The sequence below is a fragment of the Convolutriloba macropyga genome, chromosome 1, assembly GCF_964194025.1.
Source record: "Convolutriloba macropyga chromosome 1, txConMacr16.3, whole genome shotgun sequence".
Lineage (NCBI taxonomy): Eukaryota > Metazoa > Xenacoelomorpha > Acoela > Convolutidae > Convolutriloba > Convolutriloba macropyga.
The window spans coordinates 86011028-86031779 of NC_134468.1; the positions used below are offsets into that span (position 1 = coordinate 86011028).

Consider the following 20752-nt stretch of genomic DNA (forward strand, 5'->3'; position numbering starts at 1 on the left):
TCTTTCCTCAAATACAGACCCCCTTCATTGGCAAAGTTATCGAGCGTAGTTTGGCTTTGATCTTCGGAGCCTGCAACGAATCCATCGTCCAATTACCAAGTGTGCTGGGTAAGATTTGGAACCGCGTCTCATTTTTTCTATAACAGGCCATAACGTCAACGAAAAGAGAAGTGGACCCAGGGGATCTCCTTGTTGAACATACGATTCACTTTGAAGACTGGCGTTATTATACAGTAGTGGAGCATGCTGAGAATAGCGAAAATTTGTGAAGGCTGCAATACCTGGTATGAAATCGCATGCTGCTTGCAGTAATTGTCATAATAGTCAGTATAGTCATTATTCAGGTCTTTTGAGCCTCAAGGGTCAGAAAACCTCCGGTAAAGTTTGATAATAAGTTACTGGAAAAGTTTTACTTGGTCATGGATTAATTATCAACTTTTAACTTTTTAGTATCACAAATTTTCGCATTTCTTTTTATAAAACACGCAATTTTGCTAAGTTTTTGAATATTTTTGTCATTTTTTAGATTTCACTAGCCTCAAGAGCCGCGGAACTTCCTCTAGGGTTTGATAACGTGCTACTGCATAGTTTATTGATGTAATGGAACGTTCTTTATAATTTTAATATCAAGAATTTAGGCAATTTTTTAAAAAATTTTTGCGATTTTTTTCATGTTTTTAAATTTTTTCTTGCAGCAGAGGCTCCAAGGTTTGCTAATAAGCTGAGACCTCCTCCAAGTTTTGATAATAAGCTGCTGCATAGTTTCTAAAGTTAATGGGATGGTGGTAAAATTTTTTTTACTCCAGTTTTTGTAATTATTGGACAAAACTTAGTTTTCAAAATTTTTGAAAATTTTTGTTCCAAGTGTATGGATCTTTATGAGCCTGTGAAACTATTTCAGGCTTGAAACAGGGATACCGAAAAGTCTCTTGAGACAATGAAATGGTTCTTAAGATATTAATATCTTGAATTTTAGCAATTTTTTAATGTGAAATTTTCAAAATTTTATTTTTTTTTGCCCTTTTCTGAGTTTAACGACCTTTTGTGGCCAACGAAACGTTTCAAGTCTCAGCGATGGGTTACTTGACAGAAATTATGAGACAGAAAATGTTTTTTAAATTTTTTTTACTGCGAAGTTGAAAATCTTTTTAATTTTACCTTTTTTAGTTTTTTTCTATATGATTTCATTATTGACAAGTATAGAAAACTAGAAGCTTCGATGTCGAATCCCATTATGGAAAATTTTCCTGTCTCTTCTTTTCTCTCTATCGGTTAGGGTTCCTTTCCTTCTCTTTCTCGTTCCCGTTTTGTCTCACTCTCTCTCTCTCTCTATCTCTCTCTCTCTCGTTGTTGATGCCGCACTGCTGTAATGTTTTAGCTGCTGTAATGTGGCGTAATGTCATCATCTCTGATCCTCATTAACGATGAGTTATATTAGCATTGTTTTTTTAAAAAATTGTAAATGACCTAACAGGCACTTTGAGGTCACTGAACCATGTGTAGCTGCTGACGAAGGAAACCGGTCGCCGGTCGTTTGAGAGCAATTCGCCCGACGTTAGTCGGTTATGTTTCTGTTTTTTTTTTCGATTTTTTGGATCGAATTTTTTTCTAAATGGTTTTTCCAATCCCTCCCTAGTTCATTCTAGGCCGAGTTTTTTTTAACCAAACATCCATTTCCTGCTGGTGGTTTTTCTGTTCACATGCGGCATTTTGACATTGATTTGGTTTTTTTTTTAATTTTTTTATCTGATTTTTTTAAAAATTGTTTTCCCAATTCTTTTATAGTCCTTTCTAGGTCTAGTTTTTCGTTTAGTCATTGAATTTTTTTAAAATTGTACATCAGGACCCTTTTTGTTTTGCTATGTTTTTAATTCGCTTTATCTTTTGATCACGTTTTTCGTGTTACACAAGTCAGTTTTTAACGTTTGTTTTCTGACTTACTTCACTCACTGTTTCAACTGAATGGATTTTAAATTCCTTCACATATTGAATTACGTAATATGGTGAATACGGTCAATGTCAAAAGATCAAAATCTGAAGCCCGGTCATTAAGTCATAGTGCATTAGATTATCAAAGTTCTATTAGAGTGTTTGCTAGCTGACAATGGTATTAAACTTATTGGCCCTTTGTTCAGAAGCCCGAATAAAGTATAGTTTTAGAGTCTAACTGAAACTACACGTCGAATTGGAACACTTTTTGACACTGATAAAAACAGAAAAATCGGTCAATTTGTCTTTTCTATTCTGTTTCAATCCCGATGAGCATCAAGCGCGTCAACGGCGGCTATTTTCCGGCAATCTGCCGGCTATGTTCTTATGCTCCGTGCGCTTTTTTTTTTTACTTTTTCATGTCAGTAAGAATTCAAGTTAGAGTGGTGATTTTAATAACGTTGGAGTAGTAAAGGAAGCGAAAAGCGAGTTGGTTTGAAGCGAGCTTGACTTTCTTCCAAGTACCTTTAAACGAGCGAGAAGTTGGTATTTGAACAAATTATTCTAAGCAAATTTCACGTGCGTTAATTTGACTGCTAATTTCAGTGTTGCTGCTCTTGAGTGCTATTAATCGATTTTTTTACACGATTTTTTTTCTCTTGTTAGGGGTTAAATTTATACAAATCCTTGTTATCAAACTTTGCTCTTGTTAGGGGTTAAATTAATAAAAATCCTTGTTATCAAACTTTGATTGGGATTCAGAAGTTTTTGTTCATGAAAAGTTCAATTAAGTGAGTGTTTGTTTTGTTGAAAAATTCTTCATTCTTCTAAATCGCTCTCTATAACATCAGTCCTGTTCTCCTTAAATTTCAGAATTCTTCTCTTTTCAATCTTCATTGAACTCTTGAAAATTATTTATGTTCTTCCTGCTCGTTGTGTGAGATAATTTTTACGAAAACGAAGGTCCCCTCTCACTGGGTGACACCTCAAAACTGATTCCACTCTTGTTGGAGTTCACAATGTTTGCCCAAAAATGAATTTGCCCAAAATTATTTCAAAAGTTGGGGTTACGGGAATCGTGCAAGCAACTTTGTAGCCGATCCTCGTACAATCACAACGGAAGCCGACTGAGCAACTCTATCAAAAGCGATAGCATGTCCTTCAGACTGATAATTCCTGCTGTCAGCTAACAGAGCTATTTGCTTTAACACTTTCTTGAGAGTAACCGACAGACCGCCCAATGACAACAGCAAGAGGAATAAACGAAACTCCTTGCTCAGAGCAACTATTTTCGTGTGCATACTTTCGCTCTTCGGCTGCTTCAAGCGCGTAACCAGACTTCTCTGTTGCATGATTTATAATGTTTGGTTGCAGTGGTGAAGTTGCGGTGACGTCTAGAGCAGCTGGACGACCTGATTTCCATGAAGGCAGAAATATGTCGCCATAGCGAGAACTGTTTGCAGCAATAAGGTTTTGTTTTTCGATGACTGGGGACAAGTTAGCTGCTGAGCATGCTGATGCAATACGGTCTCGTATCCTGTCGTGCCGAGAAATTGCTGCACCTCATCCGTGGCAAATGACGGCTTGGTCACCAAAAATGTCAAGGGTCACAGACCTGCAGTAAGGGCATTTACTTTCATCTTCATAAACTAATCCCTAGTCTACTTGACACTAATTTGAAATTCATTGGGACTGAGATGGAGACCTAAGACAGGAACAGGAGGTGGTGCAAGCCATGCGCCGGATTGAGGCAAACAGGTGATTGCAGTCTTGCTTTCTCCCTGTTTGGCGACTGATTTCTTAGCTGCTCAGAAAACTTTTCAGTATCTACAGATTCTTGAATTTTCTTCTGTGTGTAGGAATTCAAGTTGAAAGGTTCAAGGCTTCTATAGAGTTCTTTAAAAAAACTCTACTATCTGAAGCGCGCTGGTTTATAATGTTCTGAACCAAATCATCGGAAGCTAACACAGCCCACATATGCGGCTCTGTATTGCTCTTGCGATTGTCGCACTCCGAGGCCAGAAATGTTTTTTGGCAAGGTTGACTGCTTCCATGCATTGTCACAGGTGACAGTACCTATTGCTTGATCTAACGCATCCTGGAATCGAAGACTTCCGAAACATCGCTCAGATCTCTTGTCGGCGTGTTAGTGCGTAGAGAGTAGACTAACGTTGGTGTCCCTAAGCAATAACGAAGTATGCCGAGAGCACATTGAGGATCATCCAGATAACTCAAATTTTCCAAGAGCGACGCAACCTTCTGAACACGTTTCTGCAAGCAAGAAGAAACAAATTCTGGTGATCCGACTGCGGCACTCAGTACTTCAAAACCGTTGCCCGTATTTCTTGTAACTTCTCCATCAACTGAGGGTAGATCTACGATTGACCAGAGTTCGAACTTGTCTTTCCTCAAATACAGACCCCCTTCATTGGCAAAGTTATCGAGCGTAGTTTGGCTTTGATCTTCGGAGCCTGCAACGAATCCATCGTCCAATTACCAAGTGTGCTGGGTAAGATTTGGAACCGCGTCTCATTTTTTCTATAACAGGCCATAACGTCAACGAAAAGAGAAGTGGACCCAGGGGATCTCCTTGTTGAACATACGATTCACTTTGAAGACTGGCGTTATTATACAGTAGTGGAGCATGCTGAGAATAGCGAAAATTTGTGAAGGCTGCAATACCTGGTATGAAATCGCATGCTGCTTGCAGTAATTGTGAACGCTTAACCGAATTAAAGGCATTTCGGAAATCAATCTGAAGCACTCCTTCCCTAAAGTCTGAGTCGAGGATCTTTTCGTAAGTGATTTTTGGAGCGTGGATAATTGCTTCCGCACCTCCGTTGACTCCAACCCCTAGCTGAATGGAATCGAACAACTCAATTGCTTCTGATTTTGCTTTTTTCACTAAACATTTAGCAATAAGGCGCCTCAGGATTTCATTACAGCTATTGGGTGTACTCCTCCTTTCTTTTTGGAGAGAGTGGTGAGCGATGCGCTGCAGAGGGGTTTTGAAACAAATGAAGGGAATTTACCCCTGCTTCCAGTATTTACAAACCTTGTTATTGCTTTAAGGGCGGATTCAAAGTGGTCGGGAGCAGTACACTCTACTGCGTGCAATAGATGCTCTGGATACATCTTGGAAGGACCAGCTGCAGTGTACTTACTGAAAGTTTTCAATTGTTCAAAAACTATGTTATCGCTAAATTGATACGCACTTGATGCAACATTATCAGATTGGACCAAGTTTGGAGGCACTTCTTTGGGATGTAGCTCGTCTAGTGTACGCGCAAGTCCCTCAGATGACAGGATTTTTGCAGCGCGACCAAATTAAACTTGCAACCACTTAGCTTGTGACCACTTAGCTCTATATTTGACCGGAACGAAACATGGAACATGTGAACTAACTATTGACTGTAAACAGGGCAGTTTCTTGTTCTCGTTCTGTATTGTTTGTTCAACGTTTTCAAAGAAATTATCATCAAGCTGATTTTGCTCACAGGACGCGAGGAGTTGGTCAATTTTATCTGAAATTTCTTTTGTTATTTTTTGCGATTGTTCAAATTATGTTTGTGCTTTGAATAGGCCCAAATTGATTTGGCATCGAACCACGAGTCGTGCTCTGAGCCCCTACCACTATATCTAATTTTGGTTCAATGCCCCGAGTTTTCTAACACTTGCTCCTTATAGAGTTTATTGACGGTGTCGGGGATGAAAAATATGGTTCCTGGTGTTGTGTGGAATTACTCTTTTACACTCAGGTCTTGAAAGTGTTGCGTCAAACCATTATTTGCATCACTGATGGGGTAAGAGTGATCAATGATGTCTCGTGAGCTTGCATTATTTTGAGACGGGAATTGCAGACGAACACTATCGTTCACAACAGTTTTTCTTAGACTTTAATTCATTTTTCCAGTATTCGAAACTGTATTTATATCATCCGGGGGATTGCAAATCGTAAAGACGAAGTGCTTTCCCGAATCGAAGGATCTTTTTTCGATAGCTAGACTTTTGATCGTGTTGTTGTCGGCCACTACTTTTTTTGATGACTTGCCTAGTTATTTTTAGGGGAAAAAATTTTCCTGAAGTGTCCTCCCCGTTGTGGCTCTTTCTGTTGCAGTACTCGGCTGCTTTTTTTAAGGGGCTATCGGCGGTACGACGTTGGAGGGGGGGAGGGGTGATCAAGAACAATCTCACCGGGTTTTGAAGCTCGGTCTTGAACTCTTGAGGTAATTTACTTCAATAAGGTTGTTCCAGTTTTAAACGAATTCAATTTCCAGGAAATATGATACCTTTATGGTTTCTTTTTTTTCTGTTTCAATCACGATCTGGGTCAACGGTGGCTATTTCCCGGCAATTTGTCGGCTACGTTTTCTCATGTTAAGATAAGTTCCATTGAAGTTTTGTTGAGCCAAATATACATTGCATATTTTTGTATCCGCTCATTCTACAAAACTTTGCACAGAGTTGTCGCTGTTCTTATTTGTTTCCGAAATAGCTAATTATGTGCTCTTAAGTGTTGGAAATTGAAGAGTAAAATTTAAGTGATATTTTTAAACAGTGATCTCTGGTTTTTTGCTGAGTTTTTGCTTGTCCTATACCTTTCCCACTTTATACTTGTCGTATACCTCACACGACACCTTGCCCTTTTATTCAAAAGCTAAAACTTAAAATAATGGATGGATAAAACTGCCTGAAAAATAATGACCTGTTCAAATTTCAGCCGAGACCCTGGTAAAAGTGCCCAATGTGAGTGCAGTAGTGGACCCGCCCAGAAGTGGTCTTCACAAGATTGTCATTCAGTCTCTTAGGAAGTGCTCTTTCCTAACCAAATTAGTGTACGTCTCATGCAACGCTAATGCTGCCATTACCAACTGGGTCGATTTGTGTAGACCTACGAGCAAGAAATTTGCAGGAGCGCCATTCCAAATGGTTAAAGTAAGTGGTACAATGTTGCTATTTGTACTTTCTTTGCCACTGAAGCGAAGCCAGTTTAACTTTCCTTGTCGCGAATTTTTACTTTATGACTTATTGACTTTTACCCGCTTGATTTTTTGCGCTTTGCGGAATTTAAATTTAATTATCATTCAAAATTTTAAGTATCCGAGCTCGGTTTGCTACTAAAAGTCGAATGAACGGTGCGCGTAAATTATCATGTTTTTTACACTTTAAATTGTGCTAGAAATCTGTAATAGCCTATAACAACGTCACGCGTTAGTGAGCTGATTGCCCCGCACCGACTGAAGCAGGCTACAATAGAGTGCAGCCTCCCCGCATCTCATTTGAGAGGAATTCTTCCGCCGTTGGTCGGTTATATTTGATTTCATAAGTCTGTGAACAAACTTCTGCATATTTATGCACTGAAAGCTCCAGGAGTCGAAAAGAACACCTGAGTGACGTCACTTATAAAGAAAGCATTTGTATCACTAAAAATTGTATATTGCTGCTGAAACCGTATTGACCAGAATTTGTCTTGAGAGCTCTTGGAGGCCTGAAACATGTTTCATCCATGCTCACGTTTTCTACGAACTTGATTGAAATTTTAAAAGTAAAAAAGTCTCTTCTGCCGCTTACGAATTTATTGACCTGCATTGCATTTGGTTCGCGAACGTAACGCCAGTTTGTATAATCTAATAGGTTTGTACTAGGATTATCACACTAGGCTTACAGGTACGAGAAACTGCTACGATTCCAGTACTGGTCCATTTTGGCAGTAGATTAGCCTGCGCAGATCCCCGAACTAAAATGAGCTGATTGTTATTAATTGCTCTCAAACGAAGTTTGTAGCAATTATATTAGTCCTGTTGTCTTTTTATGCGATTTTTCGCTTGATCAATTTTTCGTCTGACCCATTTGACTTTTCGTACTCAAAAACGGGATAAACCGGCAGTGACCGAAGGGCATTGTCCTCTTAGAGCCTTACGCTTAAAAAGTCTCTTGCGCAATTCGCTCGACAATATTGGGTTATGTTTTCAGGCACAACCAGTGGACCTGTTCCCACACACCAATCACTGTGAGCTTGTAGTGCTATTTGAACGACCATCTCAAACTGATAAGCGGCCTGTGGATCCTCCCGCTCAAAGCAGCAGTACTGTTTCTCAACCAATCGCAAAAGCGATGACTGAAACCAAACTGGATCCTCTAATAACAACTGATTGTGTTACTAGCAATACAGATTTTACAGCTGAAGAACAAATTGAGAAGACTGATGTAGAAAAGGGCAACTCTGTTGTTATGAAATCGTCAACTGAACTCGATTTATCAACCAGTTGAAAAATTTTTCAATGGTGCTCTGAGTGTGTTAAGATGTCTATGATGGTTAAAAAACTTTGTTTGACTGCTGTATGAAGTTTTCTTTCTAGCCTTTGTCCTCTAAAAAATAAACCTATAATACAAGGATCCTTAACCTGGAAAAATGTAGGATCTATTCTGTATCGCAGGCCAACTAAGTAGACTTAACCCTCCCTCCCTCCCCCCCCAAAAAAAGCACACGTGCTATAATTTTTTCTGCCGAGGATGAATTATATAGCAATACAGAATTTATAACTGGGGGGGGGGTCTTAAACGTACGTTGGGATTAGACTCAGAAAATCAATCAGAAGAACATTTTAAAAGGGGAAGTCTATGGCGGAACATGGCCAATTTTTTTCTTTATTTATCATAAATGGTTTAAGAAACTATAAGATTATAAAAGCAGTGGTTTTCATTGTTCATTTGCATCATTACCAAAGTTGATCAGATTTGGAAAAGTTGAGCCAAGTGTTGGCATTTCAAAATTTGGCCTTTCTATCAATAATTTAGCAAAAATTCTTTAGTAGTCGCTTCTGTTTTGCAATAAAACGATTTTATTTGGAGTTCAATTTGAAGTATCGAAGAACCGAGCCTCTCTCAAATGCGATTTATTTATTTGATTTTGGTCCGTAATGAATTATACATCAAATGGCTTCGAATAAACGAAACTAGCTGTTGATCAAAGAATTGAAGAATCGAATGAAGTCAGCCAAACGTATCAAAGTTTTTTGGTTTGGTTGTTTTGGTTTAATGTTATTAAGTTAAATTATAATAATAGTAGAGAACTTTAGAACTCTAGCACCTACATGCTGTTTCACATAAATACATTGTTAATGAGCAAGCTGCGTGAACTGATTGTGACATTTGAGACCACTTTTTCAGATCGTGCTGTGGCTATTCTTTACCATCACGTGACCGTCTCAACTGAAGTTTTCTGTCCTCCAAAATGTGTGGTAAGTGCTGAAATTCTGATTGCTTCCATTAAGAATCCCTGAAATTATATTTAACAGGTATGGGAATCTGGTCAAATTTTGAAGTAACCTTAAGGGTTACGAAGAGTTTGGGTGGTTTTAGTTTAAATGGGCGGATTTGAGGAATGCGATAAAAACTTTTGAGGAACAGGATATGTTATTACTCATTTTAGTGTTTCTGAGAGTCAGTTTTGGTCAAAAATACTGAATTGTTTAATAAGAATTAAGTTATAAAATTATTATTCGCAAATTCTACTATGCATGTGGATGTCTCGTAAGTAGTGAAAATTGGGGTGGTCCGCACAGAAAGAGACTAGATAGGAGGGATCATAAATCTGTGCGGTAGACCAGCCCAATTTTCACTACTCTCGTAATTGCAGCACGAAAAAAAAGTTGCTGCGAGGTTTTTCAGTTGTCAACACCTTTGATCACATTTAAGCTAATAGTTTTTATTCTGAATTATAAAATGAAAATTAATCTGATTTTGCTCAGCTGAATACTTTTTAGGTATTTTCTGCTACTTGAATTACTTGACGCCCAAAACGAAGAAGTACATCTTGGAGACACTGCTCAATGGGCTAAAACGACTGGAATACAGAGGATATGACTCAGCCGGTCTTGCCGTTGATTTGTGCTCTGGTGATGTGAAACAGACGGTTATCGTGAGGGAGAGGGGGAAGGTTGCAGCGCTTGAAGATCTCGTCAGGTTGAACAAGGAGCTGAACATGAACGAGATGTGTACGAATCACTGTGGAATTGCGCACACAAGGTGGGCAACCCACGGAGAGCCAGCGCCAAGAAACTCTCACCCTCACAGATCTGATGCGAATAACAGTGAGTTTATTTTTCAGCTGGCCCGAACAGCTTTGCGAAGTTTTTAGTATCATATTCTAATCTGGTCTCTTGATTTCAATGTTATGAAATAAAATGTTAGCATTACAATTTTCGGAGCAGAAAGTTGTGAAATCAAATTTTCGCCAATATACATTTATTAACATTTGAATGCTATCATTGGACAAAAAAGTGAACCTTGTTAATAGCCGCCTTCAGCTACTCCAACCTGTTTTAGTTGTGTTCTATTAATTGCTCTCAAACGTAGTTTGCAGCGATTAGATTAGTCCTGTGATCTTTTTTATGCCATTTTTTGCCTTATCGATATTTCGTCTGACCCTTTTGACTGTTTTCCACAAAAACGGGATAAACAGGCAACGCTCGGAGGGCATTAATTTCTCTTCGATCCTTTCAGCTCACTAGGCTCCAAGTATGCGACTCACAGAAATTGTTTTGTTGACTTATACTCATGGTGTGAAAGGCGATTCTTAGTGCTGAACACCCCCACCCTCCACAATTTTACGATGAAAGTTATGAAAATTGCGCAATTTTTTTTTCACTCAAAATTTTAGTACTGTTCTATAGTTTCATTGATTTCATACAAGGATCATATTTGATTTCATGCTATCCTTTCTTGATATCTTAATACGATCCTAGTTTGAAACCAGAGAAATCATATCGATCCTTGTATGAATACCAAGAAATCATATATGATCCCAGTTTCATTACCAAGAATCATACATCTTTTTTCCTTAATATACGTTTCCATTTTTATCGATAAGGCATCATTTATGTGTTTCCCCGGCCTGACTTTCATTTCCGCCAAAAGGCCCTGGAATGCAATATCTATCGAAATATTGGTTGCTAAATGAAAGATTAAGTCTATTTGAGCTATGTCTGTCTATAAAGTTTTCATATTCTCTGATGCCAGTTTATTCTTCACAATGCTCATTTTTTGTTCGTGCAATTTGTTTGCATCGCGCTTTCATTCATTCTCTATATACTCATAAAGTCCAAAGTTATTGTTTTAGCGCACCCAAATAGTCTAATATGTACTGTACATACGTCATATCAAATTTAAGTACTCTCTGACTGCGTTATACGGGAATTTTCATCAGTCATTATTTTATGTACCATAACGACCTTTTAATTCCTCTTGAACGAAGTTCATAGCAATTATTGTAAACGTTTTGGTCTTTTTATGCAAATTTTTTGCTTGACCATTTTGGGCTTTTCTTTTAGAACATTCTTTGACTTCTAAAGTGACTTTTTCACGCTTTCCTTCTTTATTTTGAGTGATCTCTATTGCTCTCACTCCGAAGTAAAGCTTGTTGCTAATTAATAGCCGCCCTCATCTTCTCAGCGGGCTATTATAGCGCTCCTATTTTTGTTTTACTTCGTCGAACTTTTTTTCGCTTTACCATTTTGCCGCTTTTTCAGCATTTTGCGTGAAATCTTTTCGACTTCTCTAGGCTTGTTTCTCTCTTCTCTCATTCTGCTAAAAGTGAATTTGAACATCAGTTGCTCAGCAAAGAATTCAAAATGAACAGAGTCAGAATAAAAATTGAAGGCAGAAATAGAAACGGGATAAACCCATAAAGCCCAATTTTAGATGCTCAATATTTGAACGTCGTTCCTATAAGTCTTAGTTGCCATCTCTTATGCTTATTGGTATTGATAGTAGCCCCTGTAGCCTCTCTCTAAGAAACAGAAGTATGTTCAACTACGAATTGCCATCAAAATAAATCGGACTTAAAAAATGTTTTTGTACAAAATTCATTTTTTTTTCGATATCATCTATTATTTCAATCCCAATCACGCTTTGGAATCAACGGCGGCTATTTTCCGGCAATCTGCCGGGCATGTTTTAAAGTTGGTTGCAGCATAGCAAAAATAAAGGCCCAATAGCTCAGTCGGCAGTGCAAATGGTTATGAAGCGGGAGGTCAATGGTTCGAATCCCGTGGGGTCAAATGTTTGCCACCCGCCTGTCGTTCGAGAGCAGTTTTTCCGAGATTAGAAGGTTCATGTTTATAATTTCAAGGATGTTTTTCCGATTTTTACCAAACACAGTTTTTAAGCTTTCATTTTTTTGTATGATTTCAAAGAATTCATTTATGATCTTTGTATGACTACTAAGAAATCATACTAATCATTCATAGCCTAGTATGATTACTAAGAACCATATATGACCTAGTATCAAATCAAAGAAATTTGTATGAGCGGTGGCCCTGGTAATAAGCTCTAATAACTCGTTCGAGTGCAATTCGTCCAACTTAATTCATCTAAAAAGTGGAATTATGAAACTCAAGAAAATTACTTAACATCTTGCAAAAAATGGGAGTAGTAAACACAGAGCATGATTTTTTTTTTGTAGGAGCGACAGCAAAAAGATAGTTTATGATCGACAATCTGCACTAATAAGATCCCTTCTAGTGTTATTTTAAATATAAAGATGAAAGACAATTGAAAAAATTAAAATGAAAAACATGATTCAAATTGAATGTGATTAATAGCCGCCGTCATCTTCTCCGCCGGCTATTATAGCGCTCCTATTTTTTACAATTCAAAGAATTTGAACTGTATTGGGGCGCTGTTTTTTTAAGATCTGTTCACAGATTTTCATGATTTTTGAAGTCAAATTGGAGTGGTGATTTTGGTCACGCCGAAACAGGAATTGGAGGCGTGAAATTTTCTGATCTAATTTTAAAGCTGAGTGAGAAAACGGTGTATGAACAAAAACTTGCTTTCTCGCTCGTGGTTTTTTGTTCACATGCGCGGCGTTTTTGCTTTGATTTTTACTGTTTATTCGATTTTTTTGCTGGGATTTTTTTTTCTAAATAGTTATTGCAATCAAGTCATAGCGCATTAAAGTTCTAATTTTGTTTTTAGTCAATTAAAATTCTTTGAATTGTAGGTCAGGACTTGTCCTCCTATGTTTAATTGCTCTAAAACGAAGTTTGTAGCAAATATATTAGTCCTGTCTATCTTTTTTATGCGATTTTTTGCTTGACCGATTTTTCGTGTGACGCTTTTGACTTTGTCCTCAAAAACGGGATAAACAGGTAGCGCCCTGCGGGTATTAAATGCTCTTACAGCCGCTCAGCTCTGTTTCATCTCAAACTGTTTTGGAGACTTATACTTATGGTGTGAAGGGTGGTTCTTAGAGGATGAAGACACCCCCACTGTTGACCCCCCTGCCACTACTGCCCCCCCCCCCCACCGCAATTCAAAATAAACAGAGTCGGTATAAAAAATTGAAGTCAGAAATAGAAACGGGATAAACCCATAAAGCCCAATTTTAGATGCCCGCTATTTGAACGTCGTTCCTATGAGTCTTAGTTACCATCTCTTATGCTTATTGGTATTGATAGTAGCCCCTGTAGCCTCTCTCTAAGAAACAGAAGTATGTTCAACTACGAAATGCCATCAAAATAAATTGGGCTTAAAAAATGTTTTTGTACAAAATTCATTTTTTTCGATATCTTCTATTCTTTCAATCCCAATCACGCTTTGGAATCAACGGCGGCTATTTTCCGGCAATCTGCCGGGCATGTTTTAAAGTTGGTTCACACATTGAATTTGGTTGGCTGAATTGGGAGATTAACTTTTGGTATTAATGCCTTGTGCCACAAACTTTAAATTTGGGACTCTTGTGTGGGATTTTTTCCCAGGACGCAGCAAAAATTCGTTTAGTTATTTTGAACTTCCTTCCCATTCAAAATACTGCACTATTTTTACCGGTAAACTTGACAGTTCCTCTCTGTTCGTCCTTGTATAATTTTCAAAAGCTATAAAATTCGTGAACATATTGTAACGCATTTGTTGAGATGGGTTTAGATGGGCTTGGATTTTCAAAATGAAAATTATCAATTAGATAAGCGCTAGATGTGAAGCTTGCAGCAATAATTTCATTTCTGAAATTAAAAGACGTCGTCTGTTCTGTTTCGGCCGCCTAGTGTTTTTTACCGCACTTGGAACGTCAGAAAATATCGCGTATGCCTATGGGGAGAAAAATTTATATGTCCACTAGGCTTGGTGGGTGACAGATTTGATCCAATTGTGGATCTATTCTGTTTCGAACCCCCCCCCCCCCCCCCCAGCTTAGTGAGCATAAATTTTTTTATCACCCCCAGGCGCACGTGCTATTTTCTTACATAGTAACGTGCTATATAACAACATATAATTTGTAACTGCGGGTCATAAAAAGACTGGGGGGGGGGGGGGGTGTGGGAAACAGAATAGATCCAATTTTTCAATGCAAAGTCACATTTCAGTTATTTTCGCCTTTTTTCAGCATTTGTGGTCATCCACAATGGAATTGTGACCAACTACATGGACATCAAGAAATTCCTCATGTCAAAAGGCTACTCCGATTTCGAAAGCGAAACGGATACTGAGGCAAGTAAAGTATCAAAAAATCAAAATTTTATGACGGTGATGCTATTACATAATAGACTACCGGGATACTTGATTGGTTGATTGCATATTGTCTTTCAGGTTGTGGCAAAGCTGGCTCTGTACATCTACAACGAACAGCCCTCTATCACATTCCAGAAGTTGGTTGAGACCCTGATTGAGATGGTCGATGGGGCATTCGCATTCCTCTTTAAGAGCAGCAAGTTCCCGGATGAAGTCATTGCCACTAGGTGGGCTCTTTTTTAAAATTTTAGATTTCGTCTTGACAACTTTTATTGAGGGACAGTTTTATTGAGAACTACGATAGCGAAAGTGTGAGTTATAAATAGGCACAAAGCGATAGCTGGGGCTAGAATTTGTATTCCCTTGTTAATAGCCGCCGTCAGCCTCCCAACGGCATCAAAACCGAAAGTTTAGGTCAAACGGCTGAACGAATTGAAGCATAGCAATTTTTCGTTCAAGCCGTATTTTTGAGAGGGAGTGAGAAAAGTAGGCGTGAAAAAGCGAACGAAATATTTTGATCACGTGCAGTTTTGGAAGCCTTTTTTGTAGTTTCTACTCTTTCAGTCGATTTTTTTGCTATTCTTCTTTGCCTAATTAATAGCCGCCCACATCTTCTCAGCCGGCTATTATAGCGCTCCTATTTTTTTACGACTCGAAGAGGAGTATTGGAGAAGTCCCTTTTACGCCTCGAAGAGGAGTATTGGAGAAGTCCTTTTTTTACGACTCGAAGAGGAGTATTGGAGAAGTCCTTTTTTTTTAAATCAATTTTATTGGAGTGATTTTTGAAGCGGGAAATGAAACGCGTGAAAAAATTTGGAGTGATTTTGGCGCAGAACAAAAGTGAAGAGCGGAGCGAAAAGAGAGTGGTTTCTGTTCATACCGCTGTTTTTGAGAGAGCGAGAAATTGATGGGTGAAAAAATTTTCTCTAAGCGAGCGAAATGTTTTTGTTCACGTGCGGAATTTTGAAGCAGTTTTTTTAAATTTATTTTGGTTAAGAGGTTTGGTTATGATTTTGTTTTAATTTTAGGCTGGTTTCGGTAGTGATTTGAAGGTTTTTGGAAATTCTTATGAATTTTATTATAATTCGGAGGTTTTTAATGTATTTTGCTGATTTTCGGGCTAATTTTTGCGTTTTTTGACGATTATTTTGTTTTACTGGCTCAAATGGGTATTGAAGAAACCACTTCTACTTGAGCATATTTATGATAACAATTGGTTACAGTTTTGTAGGTAAGAATCATTTTTTTGTTGAGAAATATGACAAAAAATGGCGAAAATTGGAACTTTTCTTAATTTTTTGCAGTTTTTCGCTTTTTTTTCTGTTTGTAGCAAAGTTTCTTAGCCTATCATGACTTGCCTATTGTTTTGCGAGCATCTGGATACCCTCTTGACTGAAGGGAATTTTTCTTTGAATTTATATGATTTTGAAATATTAAAAAAATTTAGTAACTTTCCAGTTTTTCAGTGAAAGTTGTGTTTAGAGTTTTTTTTCATACTTTAGCCTAAAGTATTTTATCAAAATTCACATAAGTGGTTTTTGTAAGTACTAGTTGTTTTGATAACGTTATTTTGGCAGAGATCGTTTTTTCGGGATCTCAATTTATAACAAAATTTGATCAGATTTTTTATCATATTTTAACAGATTTGATTTTATTGTTTTTACTTTTTTGTTTCATGGTTTTGTTTCAAGATAATCATAAATTATTGAAGGCACGTTTTGTTTGATGACTAGTTGGATGGCGTTAAATGGATTTTCACTTCGAGTCGTTTCTGGAATTCTTCCGGCTATGTTTTTTTTAATCAATTTTATTGGAGTGATTTTTGAAGCGGGAAATGAAACGCGTGAAAAGATTTGGAGTGATTTTGGCGTAGAACAAAAGTGAAGAGTGGAGCGAAAAGAGAGTTGGTTTTGTTCATACCGCTGTTTTTTAAAAGAGCGAGAAATTGATGTGTAAAAAAATTTTCTCTAAGCGAGCGAAATTTTTTTTGTTCACGTGTGGCATTTTAAAGCAGTTTTTTTTATTTTGTTTAAGAGATTTGGTTATGATTTTGTTTTAATTTCTGGCTGGTTTCGGTAGTGGTTTGAAGATTTCTGGAAATTCATTTGAATTTTATGATAATTCGGAGGTTTTTAATGTATTTTGCTGATTTTCGGGCTAATTTTTGCGTTTTTTGACGAATATTTTGTTTTACTGGCTCAAATGGATATTGAAGAAACCCCTTCTACTTGAGCACTTTTATGATAACAATTGGCTACAGTTTTGTTGGTAAGAATCATTTTTTTGAGAAATATGACAAAAAATGGCGAAAATTGGAACTATTTTTTAAAATTTTTGCAGTTTTTCGTTTTTTTTCTGTTTTTATCTAAGTTTCTTTGCCTATTATGACTTGCCTATTGGCTGAAGGGAATTTTTCTTTGGATTTATATATCTTTGAAATATTAAAAAATTTGGTAACTTTTTCCATTTTTTTTAGTGAAAGTTGTTTTTAAGAGCTTTTTTTCATAGTATTTTTCAAAATTTACATAATTGGATTATGTAAGTACTAGTTGTTTTGATGCAGTTGTTTTGGCAGAGATAGTTTTTTCGGGATCTCAATTTATAACAAACTTTGATCAGATTTTTTATCATATTTTAACAGATTTGATTTTATTGTTTTTACTTTTTTGTTTCATGACTTTGTTTCAAGATATTTTTAAAGAATTCTTATAAGTGGTTTCAGTAGGTACTAGTTGTTTTGGTGAAGTAATTTGGCCAAAAATACTTATCATGGGGTCTCAATTTATGACAAAATTTAATCAGATTTTTTATCCTTTTTAACAGATTTGATTTTCCTGTTTCTAATTTTTCGTTTTATGGTTCTGTTTCTTGGTAATCACAAGTAAGTGTAGGCACGTTTTTTCGGATAAGCAGTTGGATGGCGTTTAATTGGATTTTCACTTCGAGTAGGTTCCGGAATTCTTCCGGCTGTGTTTTTTACTTCGTCGAATAAAAAAATATTTCGCTTTACCTCATTTTGCCGCTTTTTCAACATTTTGTGTGATATCTTTTTGACTTCTCTAGGCTAGTTTCTCTCTCCTCTCATTCTGCTAAAAGTGATTTTGAACATCAGTTGCTCAGCAAAGCAATTCAAAATGAACAGAGTCAGTATAAAAAATTGAAGTCAGAAGTAGAAACGGGATAAACCCATAAAGTCCAATTTTAGATGCCCGCTATTTGAACGTCGTTCCTATAAATCTTAGTTACCATCTCTAATGCTTATTGGTATTGATAGTAGTACTCGTAGCCTCTCTCTAAGAAACAGAAGTACGTTATGTTCAACTACGAAATGCCATCAAAATAAATCGGACTTAAAAAATGTTCTTGTACAAAAATTTTTTTTTTCAATATCTTCTATTCTTTCAATCCCAATCATGCTTATTGGAATCAACGGCGGCTATTTTCCGGCAATCTGCCGGGTATGTTTCTGCTGTTCTGTCTGTCGGTTTTTAGAGTCGTCTAAGGGGATTATTACTAAGTGAGAAAATTAAAGGTTTGACAAGTCAGATTTTTAACAAACATAAACTGTTTCTTAAGGTGAAGCTGAGATCAATTGTTACCCTTACACTTTTTAGAGAATGTTAGAGAATGTCATTAAAAAGTTAACAGATTTTTAGATTTGGATCTTAAGTGTTCATTTAGCTCTGTCTTTCTCGTTTTTCGAGATATGGCGTTTTGTTAGGTTTTTTAGTCATCTGTAGTCTTGTATCGAACATAAACTAAGTGAATTAGACAATATAGTTTAAAAATAAGTGCGAATTTTTGTTAATACCGCTGTTTTTGGAGAGTGCGAAATTGAGGAGTGAACAAAATATTCTGTAACTAGCTGAATTTTTTCACATGAAGATATTTCAGGCAATTTTTTTCCTCATTAATAGCCGCGTCAGCAATTCCAGGCGGCTATACTTGCGCTCCTATTTTTTAATCGTCTAGCAGATTTTTGTTTTGTCTTACGATGACTTCTTGGAATTGACTTTTTCATTGACTTCAGTGACTTCTACTGCTTTGCAGTTAAAATTTGTGTTCGTGACGTCGTCATTTCTGCTTTTAGGTCAATTGCGTGACTTAACCTACTGAAAAAATTACTTCTGAACTCACTTATGGAACTTTAATTTTTATGAACATTTAATAATTAAAGGTCAATAGTGTGCATCTAAGTAGTTCCAAACTTATATGCCCTAATAGAGTCTGGTCAATCTGTATCTTATTTCTTTAGTTGTTTCAATTCCTTGTTGGCCACAAGCGTCAATCTGCCGGCCATGTTTTTGATTTGTTAGAGATTTGTTTGATTTTACTATTGTACAAATTAAAGTCTTGGATGGATAGTTTTTAAATATTTGGGGGAATGTATGAAATTTATTTCAATTTGGAGGTTTTTCTGCTTTGCGGGTTGAAAGATATAACCATTTTTATATTTTTCATTGGGAATTGAAATATGCCCCTTCCTCCAAGTAGTTTAAGGTACAGTTGAGAAATAGGATCGAAGATCGGGAAGTTTTCAAACCAATTTTACATATTCCTTGCAGTTTTCCGTATTCTCAAAAGTGGCTGAGGTTTTTGAGCTTATCGTGACTTCTATTGAAGTGTTAGCAATGTCTGCAATTACGTTTGCGTTTTCCAAGAAACGTTTTGTGTTTTTAGGTCTACTTGTATTATAAAAAGAAATTAAGTTTTAAATCTTTTTATTAGCCGCAAAGCAATAGCTGGGGCAATTATTGTCCTTCTCTTGGTTCTTTTTTATTTCGTCTGGTCAACCTGTATCTTATTTCTTTAGTTTTTCAATTCATGGTTGGCCACAAGCGTCAATGTGCCGGCTATGTTTTTTTTGTTAGAGAGATTTAATTGATTTTACTATAGTACAAATTAAAGACTTGGATGGATAGTTTTTAAATAATTGGGGGGAATTTATGAAATTTATTTCAGTTTGGAGGTTTTTCTGCTTTGCCAGTGAAAGATATAACCATTTTTGTATCTTTCATTGGGAATTGAAATATGCCTTCCTCCAAGGAGTTTGAGATACTGTTGAGAAATATGATTGAAGATCGAGAACTTTTGAAACCAATTTTACGTATTCCCTGCAGTTTTCCGTATTTTCAAAAGTAGCGGAAGTTTTTGAGCTTATCGTGACTTCTATTGAAGTGTTGGCAATGTCTGCAATTACGTTTGCGTTTTCCAAGAAAGGTCGTGTTTGTAGGTCTACTTGTATTATAAACAGAAATTACGTACGATTTACGATTAAATTAAACTAAACGATTAAATTAAATTATACGATATTTGTTACGACCATATGCCGTCACAATCGCTTCAAATCTGCTTTTTGTTCATTCGCTCATGCAATTTCAACTGAATTGCGTGTATGACGTCATTTTTCGCTCTTAGTGGGGCGAGTTTTTTGTTCATTTGCGTGATTAATTTTTTGGTCACACTTGACTTATCTCACTCTAAAAAATGACTTCCTCACTTTGAAATTGACTTTTATTTACTTTAATTCAAAGAAATAAGGTCAAATGGGTGTGTGTCACTCTAAATGAAGGTTATTTGAGAGCAGCTAATAGAGGCAGGAAAAACTTACACATTTTTGTATTCAAAATATAATATATGAGCCTTCAGTGAAAAGACAAATTTATTTGGTCTTTCTTTTTTACTGTTTTTGTGAGACTGCAGATCTACAAAGCTATTGCGGCTATTTTCTGGCAATCTACCAGCTATGTTTTTTTTAAAATTGTGCGGCTTAATTTTTAAGAGTTTTATGGGTGTTTTTTTAATTAGATGTTAGTTCATTGAAATGGTTACTTGGCAGGGACGAGTCTTGGAGTCGTTTCCAGATTTCTACTGGCTATATTTTAGATTTGTTCATACTTTTTTCATTTTTTGAGTCTATTGAGAAGTCAAAGTAAGGTAGTCATCACGCTAAAAAAGTAAAGTCAGCTAAAAAAAGCGATCAGGTTTGAAACGTTATGTTTTTCAAGTTATCGTTGAAGTTGAGTGGGAAAATCGGTGTTGGAACATTTCTTCGGTTTTTGAAAGCGATTTTTTTTTCACGTGCCGCATTTTGATTTTTTAACGTTTTCTTTTTTGTTCAATTAATAGTTTTAATAGGTCATGCATGTTTTCCAATAATAAATAGTTGCGCTTTTTGTGTCACCTAAGGACGGGTAATTGTTTAGTTTGAAATGGATTTTTTTTGTTTTACAAAAAAATGTCAGTGATTCTTTGATTTTTACCGTTTTTAGTTTTTTCCCTTTCAGTCTCATTAATGAGTGGTTCTGATGGC

General features: G+C 36.6%; 2 protein-coding genes across 3 annotated transcripts in view; both read left to right on the forward strand.

Moving 5' to 3' along the window:
• The window catches only part of LOC142353234 (tRNA (uracil-5-)-methyltransferase homolog A-like), a 37285-nt gene extending 28993 nt beyond the window's left edge, over positions 1 to 8292 (forward strand). Inside the window, exons 7-8 of the mRNA XM_075405499.1 lie at positions 6650 to 6864; positions 7903 to 8292. Of these exons, the coding sequence (XP_075261614.1) occupies positions 6650 to 6864; positions 7903 to 8199 (512 nt within the window). The 3' untranslated portion in view covers positions 8200 to 8292. The remainder of the gene's footprint in view (positions 1 to 6649; positions 6865 to 7902) is intronic.
• LOC142343854 (glutamine--fructose-6-phosphate aminotransferase [isomerizing] 2-like) overlaps positions 1 to 20752 on the forward strand; it is a 404375-nt gene that overhangs the window by 345493 nt on the left and 38130 nt on the right. For both annotated transcript variants that reach the window (XM_075395222.1, XM_075395233.1), the window contains exons 2-5: positions 9098 to 9170; positions 9696 to 10022; positions 14315 to 14418; positions 14518 to 14666. In XM_075395222.1, coding sequence (XP_075251337.1) covers positions 9164 to 9170; positions 9696 to 10022; positions 14315 to 14418; positions 14518 to 14666 — 587 coding nt within the window. In that variant the 5' untranslated portion in view covers positions 9098 to 9163. The remainder of the gene's footprint in view (positions 1 to 9097; positions 9171 to 9695; positions 10023 to 14314; positions 14419 to 14517; positions 14667 to 20752) is intronic.